Source organism: Trichosurus vulpecula, chromosome 8 (assembly GCF_011100635.1).
Source record: "Trichosurus vulpecula isolate mTriVul1 chromosome 8, mTriVul1.pri, whole genome shotgun sequence".
Classification (NCBI taxonomy): Eukaryota; Metazoa; Chordata; class Mammalia; order Diprotodontia; family Phalangeridae; genus Trichosurus; species Trichosurus vulpecula.
Window position 1 is genome coordinate 152,662,541 of NC_050580.1, and position 19,518 is coordinate 152,682,058.

The 19,518-nt window shown below is 39.0% G+C and overlaps 1 protein-coding gene across 1 annotated transcript in view; it reads left to right on the forward strand.

The window, feature by feature from the left end:
- The window catches only part of IQCH (IQ motif containing H), a 167,035-nt gene that overhangs the window by 47,019 nt on the left and 100,498 nt on the right, over window positions 1–19,518 (forward strand). The window contains exon 10 of the mRNA XM_036736582.1: window positions 10,971–11,162. Coding sequence (XP_036592477.1) covers window positions 10,971–11,162 — 192 coding nt within the window. The remainder of the gene's footprint in view (window positions 1–10,970; window positions 11,163–19,518) is intronic.

Genomic DNA, 19,518 nt, shown 5'->3' on the forward strand with positions numbered 1-19,518 from the left:
TTATTGTTTTCAACCTTCTAAATAGAGACATCCAATCATGACAATGTTGATTTTCAATAACTTGAGGAGCCCTTTTTTAAAAATGGCAAAATAAAATACTATTAAAAAAGACAAACCATTGAAAGGGAAAATAATGCCAAAATGTGTTTCTAAGCCTGTCCAAGTGGTCGCACAAAGCCTGAATCTGTAATAGCAAAATGTACATGTCAATATTTTTTAGCCTTTAATGTTTTAAGGAAGTAATAAGTAAGTTATTACATTATACTTGACTTGTGAAAAAAAATCAGCAATGAACATTTTGTATGTCACTCTAATGCTGATGCAATTGATTAAAGGTATTTTAGGTTTTGGGCATTCGTGTTAGTCCATTAGATTGATCTGAGAGCACAGTTTGTCTCTAAATTTCCAGACAAGACCTTTTGGCAATAACCTACACTCCTCTGTTTCCCAGTTATTTCCCTGACAGAGGTTCAGGAATAGAATCTATATACTCTACTTTTCATTCATTCATTCAATAAGCATTTATTGAATATTTATTATATGTAGCACTGTGCTACGTATTAGGGGATTTTTTTTTTTGCTTGTTTCCGTCTTTTTTCAGTCATGTCCAATTCTTCTTGACCCCATTTGGGGTTTTCTTGGCAGAGATACTGGATTGGTTTGCCATTTCCTTCTCCAGTTCATTTTATAGATGAAGAAACTGAGGTAAACAGGGTTAAGTGACTACCCCAGGGTCACAAGGTAATGAACATCTGAGACCAGATTTGAACTCAGGAAGATAAGTCTTCCTGATTCCGGGCCCAGTGCTCTATCCACTGCACCATCTAGCTACTCCATTATATGATAGGTAGATGGATAAATGCATAAGATTCCTACCCTTAAACAACTTATTATCTAGTGTGAGAAAATATAAATTATGTCCATAAATAAACATCATTCCAGCTAAAGTATATAAATTATCAACAGGAGAAAGACAAAGTGCTCAGGAGATCCAGAAAAAAAAAAAGATGATTTCTATACAGAAAGGTAGTTTGGAAGACATAAAACACAGAGCTTTAAAGAGAAAAAAATTCCACATTGAATTCCGATCTTCCTTCTTCCTAGTTATTGGGGAAAAGATCAGAACATAGACCAGAAGTATCTAGCACATGGCCCATGGGCCACATGCAGCCCACAAAACTCCCAAGGGCAGCCCAATACAAATTAAAATGTAATTGCAAAATATTTAACAAAATGAATAAAAGTACAGTAAAACATAGATGATATTAATATGTGTTTTTTCTAAGTTAATGTGTGGCCAGCAGGGATCCTTATGTATAGTTTGGTGGCCCCATTTCTATTTGAGTTTGAGATCACTACTCTAGACTTTCAATTTCTCTATTGATAAAATGGGGAGAATGATGATTTTGCAAAGCTAGAACAGTACTGGCAAACTACTACATTTGGGATGTTTCTGTGGGCATTGTGGAGAAGCCAAGTGTCTGTGTCTACAAACCATGGGTCTCCAGTAGTCTTGGATTCTTCTGCTCTGCTGTATTGGGTTAGATTGTAAAATCAGGAAAGCAACCCACAAAATGGGAAGGTTTAAAATATAGTCAGATGAAAAAATCCAAAATTATCCAGAAATAGCATTTAGTTCATTACAGACATCATCAAGTGAAACAATAAGATTTCATTTTTTTCAATTAACAGAAAATGATTTTCCCTCTCTTCAACCCCTTCCTCCTCCCTACCCCCACTATTGAGGAAATAAAAGAAAGAAAAATATATTAGAAAACCAATAGGGTTTCCTAAGACTACTTTCTCAGATATACATTTTTTTAAATTAGCATTTATATAGTGCTTTAAGGTTTGCAAAGCCCTTTACAAATATTATTTCATGTTATACTTATGACAAGCAGCTAGGTGGCAGGATGGACACAGAACCAGGCCTGGAGTCAGGAAGACCTGAGTTCAAATCCAGTCTCAGACACTTACTAGCTATGTGACCCTGGCAAGTCGCTTCACCCTGTTTGTCTCAGTTTCCTCATCTGTAAAATGAGCTGGAGAAAGAAATAGCAAACCACTCCAGTATCTTTGCAAGAAAAACACAAATGGGGTCACAAAGGGTCACACATGACTGAAACAACTGAACAACCTCCTCATAACAATTTAGAAGGAAGGTGCTGTTACTATCCCCAGCTGACAAAATGGTGCCTAGATGGTGATCCCTATATGACTTTACTCTCCATTCTTTCACATTTTCTTTCTCTAGGAGGTAGGATGGGATAATGGCATAATAACCCCACTGGTGGTGACTCTGCCCTGGACTGGCTTTATGAACTTGAACATGTCCTTCTACCACTCTAGTTCTAAAGTTTCTCATTTGTATAATTAAGAGTCCAGAACAGATGATCTCCATGGTCCTCTACAGAGCTATGAAAAGGACTTTTGCTCTGTCCTCATATCTCCAAAGGCTAGCACAGTTCCTTACCTATTGTAGATGCTTACTGATATGCTTCCTAGGATTGGGTTAGAAATAGGATAGACAAATGTCTCAACGAGATGATTGAAAAATAAGCTCTTGGAGTCATCCATCAACTCAAGCCTGGAAGTGACCTAGGAGGTCATCTAGTCCAACTCCCTCATCTAAATATGAGGAAAATGAGGTTCTCGGGAGTTAAATGACTTGAACAAGGTCACACAGGTGGTTAAGTGGAAAAGAAAGGATTCAAACCCAGGTTCTCAGAATCTGAATCCATCTAGATACCATGCTGCTATCCCAGCAGAGGTCCTAGGAGATCCATTCTAGCTTTAGGACTCCATGATTCTATATATTATAGTATTTGTATGAATCCAAAATTCCATGGACTCTATATATTATGTTATTCATATGACATTTTAAAATGGCAGTTCAATTAATTTTCAGTAAGGCAGTTAAGGATAAACTATCAAGGTATTTTCCAGAATGTTAAAAATTATACTTGGTTGGTGATCCCAAAATGGCACCGTTCATTATACCTTTGCATTTTCTTTTTTCTAGTGAGACAAGTACAGGGTACAGGCCATGTCTGGGCCTGGAGTCAGGAAGACCCGAGTTCAAATCCAGTCTTACACACTTACTAGCAGTGTGACCCTGGGCAATTCACTTAAGCTCTGTTTGCCTCAATTTCCTCAATTCTAAAATGGAGATAATAGCATCTACCTCCCAGGGTTCTTGTGAGAATCAAATGAGATAACATCTGTAAAACACTTAGCACAGTGCCTGGCAAATAGTAGGCACTATATAAATGCTTATTCCCTTCTCTCACCCTGGCAATCTAGTGAAGCCTTTGGACCTCTGCTCAGAATAATGTTTTTGAATAATTGAAGGAAATGCCAAATTCCAGTTAGACATTATTGGGGAGTGGGGAGGGGAAATGAAGTTGTAGATTTTCCCATCTAAGTTCATAGACCCCCTGAAATCTAGCCATGGCCCACTAAGGAATCATCCATGGACATTAGTTAAGAACCCCTGCTCTAGGGGGTAGGAAATATAGTTACCTGAGATCTTATGTGATGAGGCAGCCATATGAATTGCTAGATTCATACATCTCATTGTCAAAAACAAATATGAAAAGGAGTTTTCCATTTGAAAATGAATTTGATGCCTGTTGGAAAATCCAGGTTGTTTTCCCTCCTCAAATCATCTGTAGAGAAATGGGCTTGATCCATGATAACTATAGCAAAAAAGCATACTCCATGAAATTGGGCTCTCTCGTGGATGGGGGGGAGGGGTACTCCAAGTGCCTTCTTTCTGAAAAACCATTTAAAGAGAGCTGCATTTTGTACACAGTATGGTGAGATATATTCTCTCCTATAGGGCTTTTTTCTTCATTTTTTTGTATTGATTTTCCAGGCACTTTAGTGTTAAACCATGCCAGAAGTGTTGCTGAGATGAATCACTATTATCCAAAGGCCGCCAGCCTCTTTTCCGACTGACAGAAGGATAATTCCACGTGGATCAAATAAATACAGATGTGTAGTAATTAGTTCTATTCCCAGTGAGCCCATTCCCAACACACTAAAGATGTGAACGATTATGGAGCCTCACCCCAACAGCTTTTATCAATTTAAACTGCTAAACTACAGGATAGGTCATAACCCAGCCTGCTATTAATAATGTATTTATTGTGTGCAACATTATAAATTAGGGGCATGGAATGGGAAAGAACACCTTTTAACAAGAATAATGTTATCTTTCCACAGGGACATCGCATGTGCCTGGCCACTCATCTCAAGTACAGTCCCCAGACAATCAAAAGAATAAAAAACCTCATCCAAGGAAAGGAAGCATATATTGTTGGCGGGCTCATCCACAAAGATGATTTAGCTGTGGCTGACATGTTAAATGTGCCTATTCTAGGCTCAGAGCCTGAAGTGGCCCAGCTCTATAGTACCAAGTCTGGAAGTAAACGGATCTTTGCCAGTGCCTGTGTACCGGTCCCACCTGGGGTTTATGACATCTATAATTACCAACAGGTAAGCAGCAATGGGAAGGGATGGGTTCGTAGGCCTCTTAAAATCTTACAGGCCCTTTTGGCATTAGTGACACTTTCCATTCCAGGACTGGAACCAGGCCCACCTTTACCCAAAGGTCGACTAATGTGGCGTGACTGGAATGACTGTTGTTTCAAAACATCTTGTCTTCTGGTCATGTCCTAGGGCTGGAAATTCCTATAAAATCAAAGAATGTTAGGACTGGATGGGATCTTAAGGATCATTCATTCATTCATTAAATCATAGGATTTAGAGTTGTAAGAGAGATTAGTGATCATCTACTCTATTCCTTTGGTTTTTGGTACCTAAAGAAACTGAGGGTCTAAGAGGCTTGGTGACCAAGATTAGATGGCTAGTCAGTGATATTATTTACTTGTTAAGGTATTGAAGGCCCCTGTTGTAATGCAGATGTTATCTGGGAAGAGGGATGCATTAATCCATTATAAGCCACTGAAGCCTTCTTATTTTATGTTAGTTTATCATGTTAGCCAGTCAGTCACTCAACAAGGCCTGGAGAGAATGAACCAGGTAAACTTTGGTTGGAAGGAAATGGGCTGAACAAGGTCCAGAGACAGTGTGGGTTGGTACCTGGCCACTGGGAAATTAAGTCAGGGATCCTTATGTAGCTTTAGTCCTCAGTTTTTGAGGGGCTTGGGCTGGATGACCTCCAAAGTCTTTTCTAATTGTAAAGCCAAGGAGAGAAAGGGGCTGACAAAAGAAAGAAAGGATTGTGGAGAAAGGGTAATGAATAAGGTCCTCAAGGATAAACTCCACTACTTCACAATTTTACCCAAAGCCAATCCTAAGTGGAAAAATCTATTCCAGCAGTTAGAGCCATAGGATTTTAGAGTTGGAAGGGACCATGGAGGTTGTTCAGTCCAACCCTCACTCTGAAATCATGAATCCTGTGCACAACATCCTTGACATGTCTGTCATCCAGCCCCTGCTTAAGAATCACCAGCAATGGGAGACTCGCTATCTCTGTGAATCAGAGCATTCCATTTTTGGACAGCTCTGATGGAATTTTATCCTTTATATTGAGGTGAAATCTACCTCCCTCTAACTTTCTTCCATTGTCCCTGCCTGTGCCCCAGAGGGCAAAGCCAAACAAGCCTAACTCTTCTTTTATGTGATGGCCATTCAGATATTTGAAGATAGGCAATCCAATTTTCTCTTCTTCAGGTCCTAGATTCTTTATCTGATCATAGTATGGCATGTTTTTTTAGTCTCCTCACTTCCCTGGTCACCCCTAAAATGTCAAGCCTAGACCCAGATTTGGTCTAGTCAAGACAGAGTACAGCACTATGCACTGTGTGGACACTATAGACACTATACTTCTGTTCATAAGGACTAAGCACATATTAACTCCTTTGGCTACCATATCACACCTCTGATTCACTTAGAATCAAGTCAACAAGTCAAGTCATTTAGAAACTGCCATCCACTAAAATCCTTGAGTTTTATTTTGTTTTTTTTTCACATGAACTGCTTTCCAACCTCTCATGTTTTACTTCTTGTATATGATTTTTTGAACTCTAGTTATTGAAGGCCAAAAGCATTTGGAGAAATTTAACATTAGCAACTAGAGCTGCTTCTACTTTGGCTTGTGTGTGGGGTTAGTGTTTTTCCGCAGAGTTGTCACTTACTTGTCTTTATAAAAAAGGAAAAGTAAAGAGTAAATAGCTGTCAGTTCTTCATTATGTATTTGTTATAAAGTCTTCACTATAAAGACTATTTCACTCTGTCTCTTGGTCGTAGCTCATAGCTACCATTGCATGGCCATATCTCAGGTATCTTCTCTCGTCATGTACTAAGGCTGGAAATTTTCATAAAATCATAAAATGTTAGAACTGGAAGGGAGCATGGAGATCATTCATTCATTAAATCTTAGGATTTAGAGTTGCAAGGGAGCTTAGTGATTATCTACTCTAATCCTCTGATATATATATAAACTGAGGCCCAAGAAGCTAAATGACCCACTCATTATTACTTGTTAAGGCATTGAAGGCCCCTATTAGAATGTAGATATTATCTGGAAAGAGGGATGCATTAATCCATTATCAGCTAGTGATGCCTTCTTAATTTGTCTTAGTTCATCATATCATATCACTCACATAGCAAGGCCTTGAAAGAATGAGGCAGGTGAGAACTTTGGTTGGGAAGAAAAGAGTTGAGTCCAGAGTATGGGTTGTTACCTGGACACTGGGACACTATGGCAGATAGCCATGGTAAATGGGAAGCCAAAGGAGCATACAGAATGAGGCAACTCACTGGGCTCCTATCCTCAGGGAGTATCTTCCTGGGCTCATCAGCCTAGTATCCTGTGCCACAAGACCTCTAGGGCCTAACATTGAGCCTTATAGTAAACTGTACTTTTCAGAGGCTGGCATACAGATCTGTTTATAGACTTAATAAGATCTGCCATCTTATTAAACATCATTAAAGTCCTTTGGGTTCGCTGAATATTTAGAGAGTACTTTATGAGCTGAGGCAGAAAGTTACTCTTAAAGAAGAGAAGAATCCCAGAAATCTACATCATAGCCAAAATCCAGTGAGAGTGTCTGGGGGAGTGGTTACCTCAACACAATAATACTAATCCTTCATGGGAATTAGAGCACAATAAGAAATAAACTCCCTCCCAGTAGGGACTTGGCTGATATACTTCATGCAAGTGAAACCAAACAGACTCTCAGATGATACAAAGATAACTAGACAAATTCCACTATCTAATTTTCAGATCTTCAACACTGCATGCAGAGATCCTTGGGAGTACTGCCTTCATATTTTTTTTATGAAAAACTTAGGCAACCTTTATTCTGAAATATGCTAGAATATTCTGGTCATATGTTAAAAGTCCAGGCAACCTCTTTGGCTGGTATCTCTAAAGCACTGCAATAATAAAAAGTTATATTATAATGGAATACTATTTTCCTTCCTTGTAAAACTTAATTCATCTCACCAAGATAAAAGTCCTCAGTTGAAGTTTCAAAAATAGAAAGCATACTGCAGTGAAAGACCCACCCAATCTATTTGTGGGTACCAGTTTTCTGAATCTGCAGATGGTGTTGAATTGATGACACTGGCCTTTAACTGACGGGCATCAGAAGCGTGAAGCTGCCAAAGGAGAGCTGGGACTATTTTAACTTGGGTTGATAAATATTGCTAACAGCTGGATTTGTGCAGAAGATGTCTTTTCCCATTTCTACCCTTTGCAAGTAGAAAATGAATGGGCAGCAAAACAGATATATCACATCTTTCAAGCAGAGAGAATCAAACAACAGATGATAGATGTTTGAAAAGAGCACAGAGTCATTTGGTTTATGATTAACTAATTTATTTATAAAAAGCCATATAACACAGACACAGTGGCATAGCATTTCCTCTTTTGATCCTTGAAACAACAATGAAAGTTCTTTTTCTGGCATGTGCTCTGTATGAAATATTGACAGCTTTGGTTAAATAATCAAAAATGGCGATGCTATTTTAAAGCACTGTTCAATTTTCACTTAAAGATAGCACATAATTCTTTCCAGTGGTGTAGTCTTTACAATACTATTGATCCTTTTCATTACTGTAGGGGAGTCATCAACAGAAACCCATTTATAGGATTCTCAGAAGCAACAAATAATAGGATTTGGAGCAAACACATAATAATTCTGTGTGTGGTCGAAGCCCCCAACTATATTCTTTAAAAGATGGCTGTGTCAAATTACCTTTCTCAACAATGAAACACAAGAATTTTCATCAGATTTTTAACAGAGTAAAGGCCTATTCTGCGTCTAAGAGTCTGATTAGATTGCATCAAAATACAATTGAATATAGAATGTCTTTAATAACACTATAACCACAGAGTAGAGACAGAAGCATTTTAAGAAGGAACATTTATAAGCCTTCCTATGGTATGCTTATGGCCGTATGATGTGCAATTTTATTGTTTAAATACCCACATTAGCCACCGACCTATTCAGATAGTGACTATATGGATGACTAGGGGATGAACTCTGTTTTGATCTTCTTTAAATGCACCAGGAATACATGATGGTTACCGGAACAGTAGAGAGCTCCAGTAGGGCCACTGGGACATCACCTCCATGTTCCAGTTTATAGTATGACAAACTGAAGAAGGTTTACTGGGCAGACTGGCCCAAGAAAACACATTTCATTCTTGCTCAGATCAATCTCGCTCTTCCTCAGAATAATTTTAATACTGGTCAGCTAAGCTGAGGAGGGCTTTTCATATTCTTTAAGATAATCCTAACTATAAGGTGGGTGGAGGAGGGTAGAAATGGAGAAAACACATCAAAAGAGAAAGACCCATCACCAGGTTGGCCACAAGGTGAGAAATTTTCCAGCCATTGACATTCGTGAAGACCATTTACCAAGCTGTAAAGGGATTGTGATCTGCATTGGTAAAGTTATAAACCCTCAAAGTAGATATATCCAAGATTGTTACCACAGTATTGCTCAAGATTCAATAGTTTTTATACATATAGTTGGCACAAGCTCAGCAGAAATGATTTAATTATTATAAGACTGGCTACTTGTACTTTATTCTTTTTCCCTTTCTTTCTCTTCTTCCTCCTCCCCCTTTCCATGTGGAGATGGACATTTCTGCGATCTTGATGACTTCTCTTTCATCATTAGAATTTTCAACTGTTTGAGCCCACTTTTAATCTTGTGGGAACTTTCCTTGTACCTATAGCTATAATGAAAGAATTAAGATCTCTGATGAACACAATTATCAACCATGATTCCAGAGGATCAGTAATAAGGAGCAGTACCCACATCCTTACAGAAATGAACTCAATATGTAGAATAAGTATACTTTTTTGGGGCATGGCCAATGTGGGAACTTATTTTGCTTGATTATGCATGTGTGTTATAAAGGTTTTGTTTTTTTTCTTTCTTGATTTTTGGGGGAAGATGGAATGTGGGAGAGAAAGAAAAATAAATATTTACAGAAGAAATTGTCCTTGAAGTCGAACATTTTATGTTTGTCTTTGTATCCCCAACACCCTACATAGTGCCTGGCACATGGTAGACAATTAATACATGCTTGCTCATCGATTATCTAAATGTAATATTGGTGTGTGGACTAGGACTGAATGCATTAATTCTCCTAAGAAGGAAGACACATCCATAGATGCCGTATTTCTATTACCTGTCTTGATCATGTGACCTATGTGGTCATAAATGGCCTCCTGGCTTACTGAATGAGATTCTGCCAAGTATATCAAGGAGAAAAAATATATATATTCATAGATTAAAACATTAAGAAGCTCAACAAAGCCCCAAATAGCTAAAATTTTGAAGAAGCGCTTAATGTTTTAGTACTGAAAAAATAATACCATATGGCCAATCAATAAATAAACACATAATTCTCCAAAGGACAAATAAAAGCACTCAGATTCAATTACACACATTTTAGTCCAACTGACAGAATTTATTGTTGCAGGAACCAAGAATATACTTTCAAAACTGGTTCAGGCCCAGGATTGTTCATATTTTAAAATTATTTCTTTACATCCTATACTTTCCTTAAAACTTCTGCTAGGGAGCTATAATTGAATCAGGCTATGCTCCATAATGATACAGAATGCAGTCCCTACACGATTTAGTCAATAGAGCTGAATAGGTGCTAGTGCTCGGAAAAGGTCATAAGTTTCTGACCCACCTGGTAATGAAATTCTCTGGGACCATAGTCTAAGTTTCTCCAGCCTCATAAGGCCAGCTCTAGTTTGTGCTCCCCTGGTGTAGCCTTCAAGGCCACAGATTGCACTCCATGCCATAAAATAGTATTAGAACTAGACTTTGGTGCACAAATAAGTCTAAATAAGTAAAAGAAAAACTGAATAAAAATACCATCTGGAGTAACGTAGATTTAGATCTGGAAGGCAACTTAGACATCATCTATTCAATCCCCTCGTTTTATAAATGGAGAAGCTTGGCCCAAAGAGGTTACCCCAGCTCACGCAGCTACTAAGTGAAGAATCAATAATGAATGGGTCACGTGATGCAAATTTTATCACTACCAAGTTGAGAACTCTTCCCACTGCAACCTTTTGTAAAGACACCTTATAAATTAAATAGGCCAATGTATTAATGAATTACCTGAGAGGCAAACTTGGGGGTGGGGAAGGAAGGGTGGGCAGGGTCGGGTGCCACTACTATCATTGTATCCAGGGAGAGAGGCAGCATTTTGTAGTGGAAAGGACTTCCTCTCAGGACACCTAGATTTGAGCCCTGGTTCTGATACCTCCAAGTTGTGTGACCCGAGTCAAATCACTTTACCCTCTCTGAGCCTCAGTTTCCTCATCTGCAGTATCCCCAAAAAAGGAACATTAATAACAATGGAATCGCCTACCTCATAGGTTTAAAGGGGGAAAAATGTGATGTTAACTTTAAAATGCTCTATCACTATAAAGTTTTTTAAAAGTCATTTTCATCCACAGATGATGGAATGCTTAAGTCAACTCATTGTTGATAATCTGGATGTGCAACGCTGGATATTTAAAGTGGACAATGAATTTGGAGGCAATGGGACTGCATTTTGTGACGTTCTTTCCCATCTAAAGTGCTATAATTGGGTCATACGGGAAAGTCACAAACACGGTGTCAGAGATTGGAATAAGAAATGGGCACACGTGAGTTTTCGTTAAGCTATACTAGATGGGGAGACAATAAGCCTGGGTTCTGGCTCTGGCTCTGTCACCAGTTACCTGTGTGACTGTGGGAAAGTCATTTCACTTCCCTAGGCCCCCTCTTCCTTCTCTGTAAAACGAGGAAGGTGGGCCAGATGATTTTTGAGGTCCTTTCCTGCTCCAAAATTCTGTTGCATCTTTGGATTGGATGGAGCCATTTAGAAATGACTGTTTTACCATATTTAGTTGAAAACACTTGCAAATTTCCTATGTAACTATGTTTTTGTCATGTGGTCTTAGCAATATATATGATTGAGTTAACAATGTTTTCTCATGAGAGTAGTTCACTGAATAGTTAATTGCCATTTAGAAGCCAAAGTATGACGGCACTAGCAAGAATCACGAGTTATTAAAGATAGTCAAAGTAGATTTATGTGACTTCTGTCTCCTAGAGAGCTTCAGGAAAAGGGTGTTATCCTAGGTGGCACATCTCCACCATGACTAAACAGGAAATTCCAAAAAATGGCTTGGAATCAATGGATTTTTTCCCCTTGCATGTTAGCTAAGGGAAAGAAGATGCCTATCCAATGAATTCCAGACTCATTTTAATGATGGCTAGTAGTTTGTACCATACTTGGAGATCAGGAAACACATAAGTCAACTTCACCCATCTACAGTTGGACTTACTAGGCAATGTGGTGGAATGGAAAGAGTACTGCATGTGGAACCAGTATAACTTGGTTCAAATCCTGCTTCTGGCACTTAGTAGCTATGTGACTATGGGCAAATCACCTGAGCCTCAGTTTTCTCATCTGCAAAATAGGAATATGTATGCTGCCTACCATTCAGGGTTGTTGGGAAGGAAGTGCCATAAAACTTTGAGCTGTGTTTAGTAGCAAAGCTTTTCTAAGCCTCTCCTAATTCCTGTACTTTTTTTTTTTTGGCCCACACAACTGGATCTACATACCCAGATAAGGTAGAGCTGACAGGAAAATAGAGACACACCTATCCCTATTGCTTGTTCTTCTAGCATTTGGCTGTAAACTTGGATCTGCATCTGCTCTGAGCATCACTACTCGAGAGGTAGAGACGAATCAAGGCACAAGTGATGCACAGGGAGGGGCATGCTGGTGAGCACAGCATTTTTCATGTTAAAGAGAAATGATAAATACATCTAGAGAACAGTCAGAAGAAAAAGAGAGTTCACTTTGACAAATGTTCCTATTCTCCCCATGATCTATTCTTTGTTGCGGTTGTTTTTTTCTCTATCAGCAAAATGGACTGAATGCACTACCTGTCACTGAAAGCTTTTTACATATTATTTAGAGGATACCAAAGTGAATTACTCTTCTGGAGAAAAAACTAATACAAGGAAAATGTATTTAATTTTGAGGCCCATAGAGGTTTCCCGTGTATTCTTGGGTCTAGATTGTATATTATCTTTTATAGGGTTTTGTTTCTTAAAGTGAAATGGTTGAACCTAAATCATCAGTATCATTATTTTGTGTGTTTTAAAAAATTGAGATTTTTTAATGTGCAAAATGCTTGCTGATCTAAATATTTTATGCCCTAAACCATTTAAGGGCATGTCTAATATTTAAGGATTTCATACTGCTGTGATAAATTTGTAGTGTGACTTATAGCAAAGAGTATTCAAAAACACCTAAATTGGAGTAAGTTGTGCATAGATTAAATTATGCTTCTGGTTGTAAATTATATTAGTTAAAATTCAGCTGAATTTTAATTGTTGTGAGTTATGGTTTTGAGCAATAGCAATACACATATTTGGAATGATTGGAAATAAATGTTGATTGGACTCTGAGCCCAATGAATAATGCATAACCTAGCCAAATCATTTTTAAGAGCTTATCAGAAAAAAAAATTGATTCGGTAAACTTTTCATAAATTTAGGCCAGCTCTTAAACATTCGGTGGTAAAAGGACAAAAAAAACCAAACAGTTCTAAGAACCTTTCTGCAAATGATAGTTGACATTTTTAATGCCTTCAGAGTTAGAACTCTTTTTGAGAGTAGAGACCTTTTCCCATAATGAACTGCAATCCCCATTGAGTTTTGCCATTGAGAGAACACAGGATTAAAATCATCCTTTTGTTACTGCCCACTGTCAGAGTGCTACATGGTTAGACATCAGAGCCTTAGTTTATGAGCACAGGCATGTTTTAATGTCCCATCACAGGACAGAGACCTGTTTCTTTTGATAATGAAGACATCGTGTTATCAGGCCTACCCCGGCACATACCACATGTATGCTGGCAGGTTATTAAACATTTCAGCTTCCTGATGAAAGACTATCCTGCGGGCTAGGAGTCCAGAGAAAGACTCCATTTGGGGAGAACTATTAGAAATGAGAATACGACCGTAAGCACTAAATTATGGTAATACTTACAAAGCTCATCATTTGCATACTGGTTTATGACATGTTGCCATGATTTTTCTCCTTGGTATATTGTGGGCTGCAGATTAAAGAGTAAGGTTGTTTCGATATACTTGAATCGAGGTGAGGTTCTCTGCCGTCTGACGAAGAGAGGGAGCCTAGATGTAGGTATGACTTTGTGCAGACAGAAGGGCATTCTAGAATGATGCTCTCTATCTGTGCTAAGCTATGAGAGTAATTTAGATAACCCTTTGAGCAGTGGTGGGATTCAGCCGGTTCGCATTGATTCAGTAGAATTGTACCTAATTTTAGGTTTAGTTCCAGGAACTGGTTGTTGGGGGGGGCCGCGGGACCTGCACCCACCACCATGTCAGCAGCAGGGGAGGCGGGGGGCTGCTGCGGCGCCTACTCTTGGTTGTTAATTCCTTTGAATCCCACCACCGCCTTTAAGGTATGTAAAGAGCTTTTCATATCTGGTTTGATCTCTCCAACAACAATAATAATTAATTATAGCTAGAGTTTATTTAGCACATTAAGATTTGTAAAATACTGCAGCTAGGTCCTGATTAGTACAAATAACAACTCCCCTAACTGGTTACTTTATTTGAATTTGCACCACATGTTTCTATTGGGCTGGAACCAACTACCTTATTTTATATGATTATAACTTTGTATAAATTTGAATGCATGAGACCACTTCGAGGGATTCATTAGGTAGGATTATCTCATTTGAGTGATCCTTACAGCCGCCCTGTAAGGTAGGTTCTCCTAGAATCCCCATTTTTCAAATGGGGAAACTGAGGTTGAGAGAGCTTAAGCTACTTACCCTCGGTCACACAGCTACCCAATAAGTGTTTGAGGCAGGATTTGAAATAAGGCTTTCCCATCAGGGAGTGATCTTAACCCCTTTCCCCACCAACAGATTATCAGAAGCTATGCTAGTTTTATTGTCTTAAGTCTAACTAATAAAATACAAAGGTAAAACCAGAGCATTAGATGACTCTGTAGAAAGTGCTGGGCTGCTTTTCCCACTCTCCTCACTGACTTGTTCCTTCACACTCCATCAGCTTTGCTTCTCTCCCCTAATTGTATTGTCACAATTTGAAGACCTACAGATTTCAATCAGGGATATCATTTTCCAGTTTTTTAGTAAGATCAGGACTGGCTGCAGCCAAACTCTTTTTTTTTCCACATCTTTTCCTGCCTTTATCACCTCTCTGGGGCCCATCCTCTATTACACCAGGTGCCCAATGTCCTCACACCGTCCCTTTTCTCCCTTATAAAAGCTTACTCTTGGGAAGGAATCTAACCAGCTCATTCCCATTGAGGTTTTGGTTCCTGATAAGAATTACTGTATCTCAGTGGCCTTTTTTTCATCTTGATAAAGACTAAGTTTTAAGCCAAACAAGTGCATGGCAGCCATCATCCAATAGGATCCTAGGATTTGGGAGCAGCATAGCCAATGTCTCTTCTAATAATTTTGTTCTGTAGCCTCAGTTTACTCACCTGTAAAATGGGGATAAAAACATTTGCTTTTCCTGTTTCAGATGAGGCCATGGACAGAAAGGACTGTGGAACCTAAGACACTAAATAAACATGAACTCATATTCCACCAACATGGAAGGCTGGCTCTAGGGGAGATGGTTTTTGCCTTGTCGTTCTTTTATTGAAGAGCAGAAAAGACTTACCTCTCTTCCTTTTCTGTGTTTTTTATTGGGGGTGGGGAAAGGAGAAAGAAATGCGGGTTTGTTGGTGATGCCTTTTGCATATTGTCAAAGCTGTTCCTTTGTGAACTGATCTGAGCTCATTTGTGTTTGAGGAGTAACTTAGAGAGCAGAGCAAATCTGAGATGTGTCATGAGGAAGTAGAATGAGTCTGTAGCAGACCAGGGTCCTCTGGTCCTTCCTCTGCTGTGTGACCATGCACAGGTCACTTCATCTCTGGGACTTTAGTCTCTTCATCTGTAAAATGAGATTGGGTTAGATTGTCTACGGGATCCCTTCTTGACCTAATATCTTTGCTTCTGTGGTGAAAATGTTCAGTGGTTTGCTAATGATGACAAATCAGGAGCTGAGTTGCTATTGGTTTTAGCCATGCACAACAGCAGGTTTACTGTTTCAGAAAATTGGTATCCTTTGTTTGATGGTAAAACTTTGGTTCCATATAAAACTAGCAAAAAACCAGGCAGAAAAGGCAGAGGAAATCCATGGCTTCTTGTCACTTTCTCTCATTTTAGTTTGTGCTGGACATAGTGGAATAGAGGGCAAAGGCTGCCCAGTTCAATGTGTGTTTTTGTGTGTGTGTATGTGTGTGTGCATGCACATGTTTGTATAACGACAGAGACAGAGGTAGAAAGAGAGACAGACATTTCCCAGTTGAGAAATGGTCAAAGGATATGAACAGGCAGTTTTCAGAGGAAGAAATTAAAGATATCTATAGGCATATGAAAAAATGCTCGAAATCACTACTGATTACAGAAATGCAAATCAAAACAACTCTTAGATACCACATCTGTCCTGTCAGATTGGCTAAAATAACAAAACAGGAAAATGATAAATGCGGGAGAGGATGTGGGAGAATTGGAACATTGTTACATTGCTGGTGGAGTTGTGAACTGATCCAGCCATTTTGGAGAGCAATTTGGAACTATGCCCAAAGGGCTATAAAAATGATCATACCTTTTGACCCAGCAATACCACTTCTAGGGTTGTACCCCAAAGAAATCACACAAGTGGGAAAAGGACCCATATGTACAAAAATATTTATAGCAGCTCTTTTTGTGGTAGCCAAGAACTGGAAATCAAAGGGATGCCCATCAATTGGGGAATGGCTGAACAAGCTGTGGTATATGAAGGTAATGGAATACTATTGTGCTATAAGAAATGGGGATGATGCAGACTTCATAACAACCTGGAAAAACCTACACGACATAATGCTGAGTGAGCGGAGCAGAGCCAGGAGAACATTATACACAACCACAGATATATGGATTCTGTGAGGACCAACCCTGACAGACTTTGCTTGTCTCAGCAACACAAGGTGCAGGCACAACTCCAAAGGACTCATGATGGAGAATGCTATCTACATCAAGAGAAAGAATTATGAAATATGAATGCAGATTGAGGCACACTTCATGCTAGCCTTTCCCCCCCCCTTTTTTTCTTTTTCTCTCTTTTATTTTTGGGTTGTTTTTTGGTCCTGTTTCTTCTTTCTCATGATTCATTTCATTGGTCATAATTCTTCTCCATAACTTGACTAGTGTGTAAATTAATTCAATGAGAAGTTATATGTGGAAGTTATATGGGATACCATGCCGTCTTGGGGAGGGAGGGTGGGGAGGGAGGGAAGAAAATCTGGAACTCAAAATTATGTAGAACCGAGTGTTGTAAACTAAAAATAAAAAAAAATTAAATTAAAAAAACTTAAAAAAAAAGAAACAGAAAGATAGATACAGAGAGAGAGAGAGAAAGAGAGAGAGGGAGGGAGGGAGGGAAGGAAAGCTAGAGATTTTGTGTATAAAAATACACATTGGGCTAGACAGCATCTGTCCCTTTTTTTCTTCTATATTTGTTCTCTGTGTATATACATATATGCCTACAATGCACATACATACACATGTATATGTGTGTGTGTTATGAGGCACTGTGGTGCCATGGATGGAGAGCTAGCTTTATAGTCAGAAGCCCTTGGTTCAAATTCTGCCTCTTATACATAATGGCCCTGTGACCCTGGACAAGTCATTTGACCTCTCAATTCCTTAAGCCATTTTTAAAGACTGTAAGTTATAGGACAATTGCTAATCTACCTCAGCAGATGGATTTTGTCCACCAGGCATTCCCTCTACCAATGAAGTCATAAGTCCAGACAATTGTAGGCATTGATCATATGTGTATATGTTGTTATAGTTGTTGGTGTTGTTCAGTCGTATCCAACTCTTCGTGACCCCATTTGAGATTTTCTTGGTGAAGACACTGGAGCGCTGTATTAGGAGGGCAGAGTTTATAATCTCAAAGAGGATCATAAACATGTCTGAAAGGTTCGGAACCGCCGGATATAAGAAACTCTCAAAGTAGAAGGCAGAAGAATCAAAACATATATTTAGGCTCCACAGTAACCAACCCATGAACCAGCATCCCCATTTTGACATATTAATGAAAAGTTTCCAGGCCCAATAAGTACGCCTTGAAAGAGTAACCAGGAGGCTACAGAGAAGCATGATTGTGTAAAGCAAAATCATGCTTCCCCCTCTATGGTAAAAAGATTACCCACTGGCCTGAAGTCTTTGTTCAGCTTCCTCCCGTAGGTCAGCTCTGCTACTGGCAGCTCCTGCTTCAGCTGTAGCTGTAGCTGTGGCTGTGGCTGTGGCTGTGGCTGTGGCTGTGGCTGTGGCTATAGCAGCCTCTGGCTCCAATGGGAGCTGCTTTTAACCATCCGGCTTCTGCGGGGGTGTAAGGTACGCCGGGGGAAGCACAGGTTCTTTCCATCAGCTTAAGCAAGGTGAAGGGGTTGACCGGGAAAGCACAGGTTCTTTCCATCAGCTTAAGCAAGGGAAGCAAGGTGAAGGGGCCGACAAGCTTACTCCAGTCCAACATACAAACAGCATTCAGTTCAGGGGAAAAAGCCAAACTAGTCAAGGCCACTTGTTGACTAAGTGCTAAGGAGCCCACTTTTGGTTGCCAACACAAGCGCTTTGCCATTTCCATCTCCAGCTCATATTGCAGATGAGGAAACTGAGGCAAACAAGGTTAAGTGACTTGCCCAGGGTCACACAGTTAGTGTCTGAGGCCAGAAATGAATTCAGGAAGAGGAGTGTTCCTGCCTCCAATCCAGGCGTTTTGTCCACTGTGCCACCTGCCTGGCATATGCATGTGTATGTGTATGTATATACATATATGTATCTACATCTATATACATGTATATATATACTATATCTATATACACATACATATATATATATATACTAATGACTAAATACCAGAAAGTTATCTCCATTAGTGAAAAACAATTAAATTTAATGAATTAAGTTTTCTATTTGCAATTATGTAGTGAAGAGTAATCATTTGTTATTTTTAGAAAGCCATTATGGCTTGATTATAGATATCAACACATGAAAATGTTGACTGAGCCTAGGTCCCTTAAATGAAATGGAAGACTTTAAAATTCAAACCAACTTGTGGAAATTCAAGCGCATTTTCATTTACATGGGACTACACTTGGCCTATTCACGGCAGACTTTGGTTAAACAATTCAGCTTCACAGAAGAGTAAGCATAACCCTGCGTTAGTAACTTGCTCATAATTCTTTTAGTATCTTAGCTGACATTCATACCCAGCCAACACTCAGGCAGCGTAGAGACTTGGGTTCAAGTCCTACTTCTGATACTTCATGCCCGTGTTCTACTAGGTAAGTCATTTACCTACCCTAGGCCTCAGTTCCCCATCTGTAACATAAAAGTTTTGGTCTGGATCCTATGATCTAGGAGTCTAGGAATAACTTGTCCCATGAGAATGGAATACTGTGTGAAAAGTAAGCTATTTCACTGGTATTCTTTCTGAAAGTCTTTAGTTTGATTTGGTTCTGTTTTTAAATAATGCAGTGCTGTGAGTAACATTTGGAATATTGTGATTATTATTTGAAGTAATGTTTTTTGAGTACCAGCAGTATGCTGCACAGAATTATAATATAACCAGCTTCCAGCTGCCACTAGAAAGAAACCCATTAGCTAAGCCATAAAGATAAGCAAAACTTAAGACTGAGTACACTATTTAAAATCAGGTTTTCAAAGATGAATAAAACAAGTGGGGGGGGGAGACAAAATTAATCAGAGCATTTGATTAATTAATGTATAAGAATTATCTGTAATCTATAGCATGCAGGATGTGTACTTTAAGAGAAAAGGAGTAAGTACACCCAAAGTAGTCATATCTCAATTATCCAAAAGAATCAGAGAATAAGTATTCTGGGTA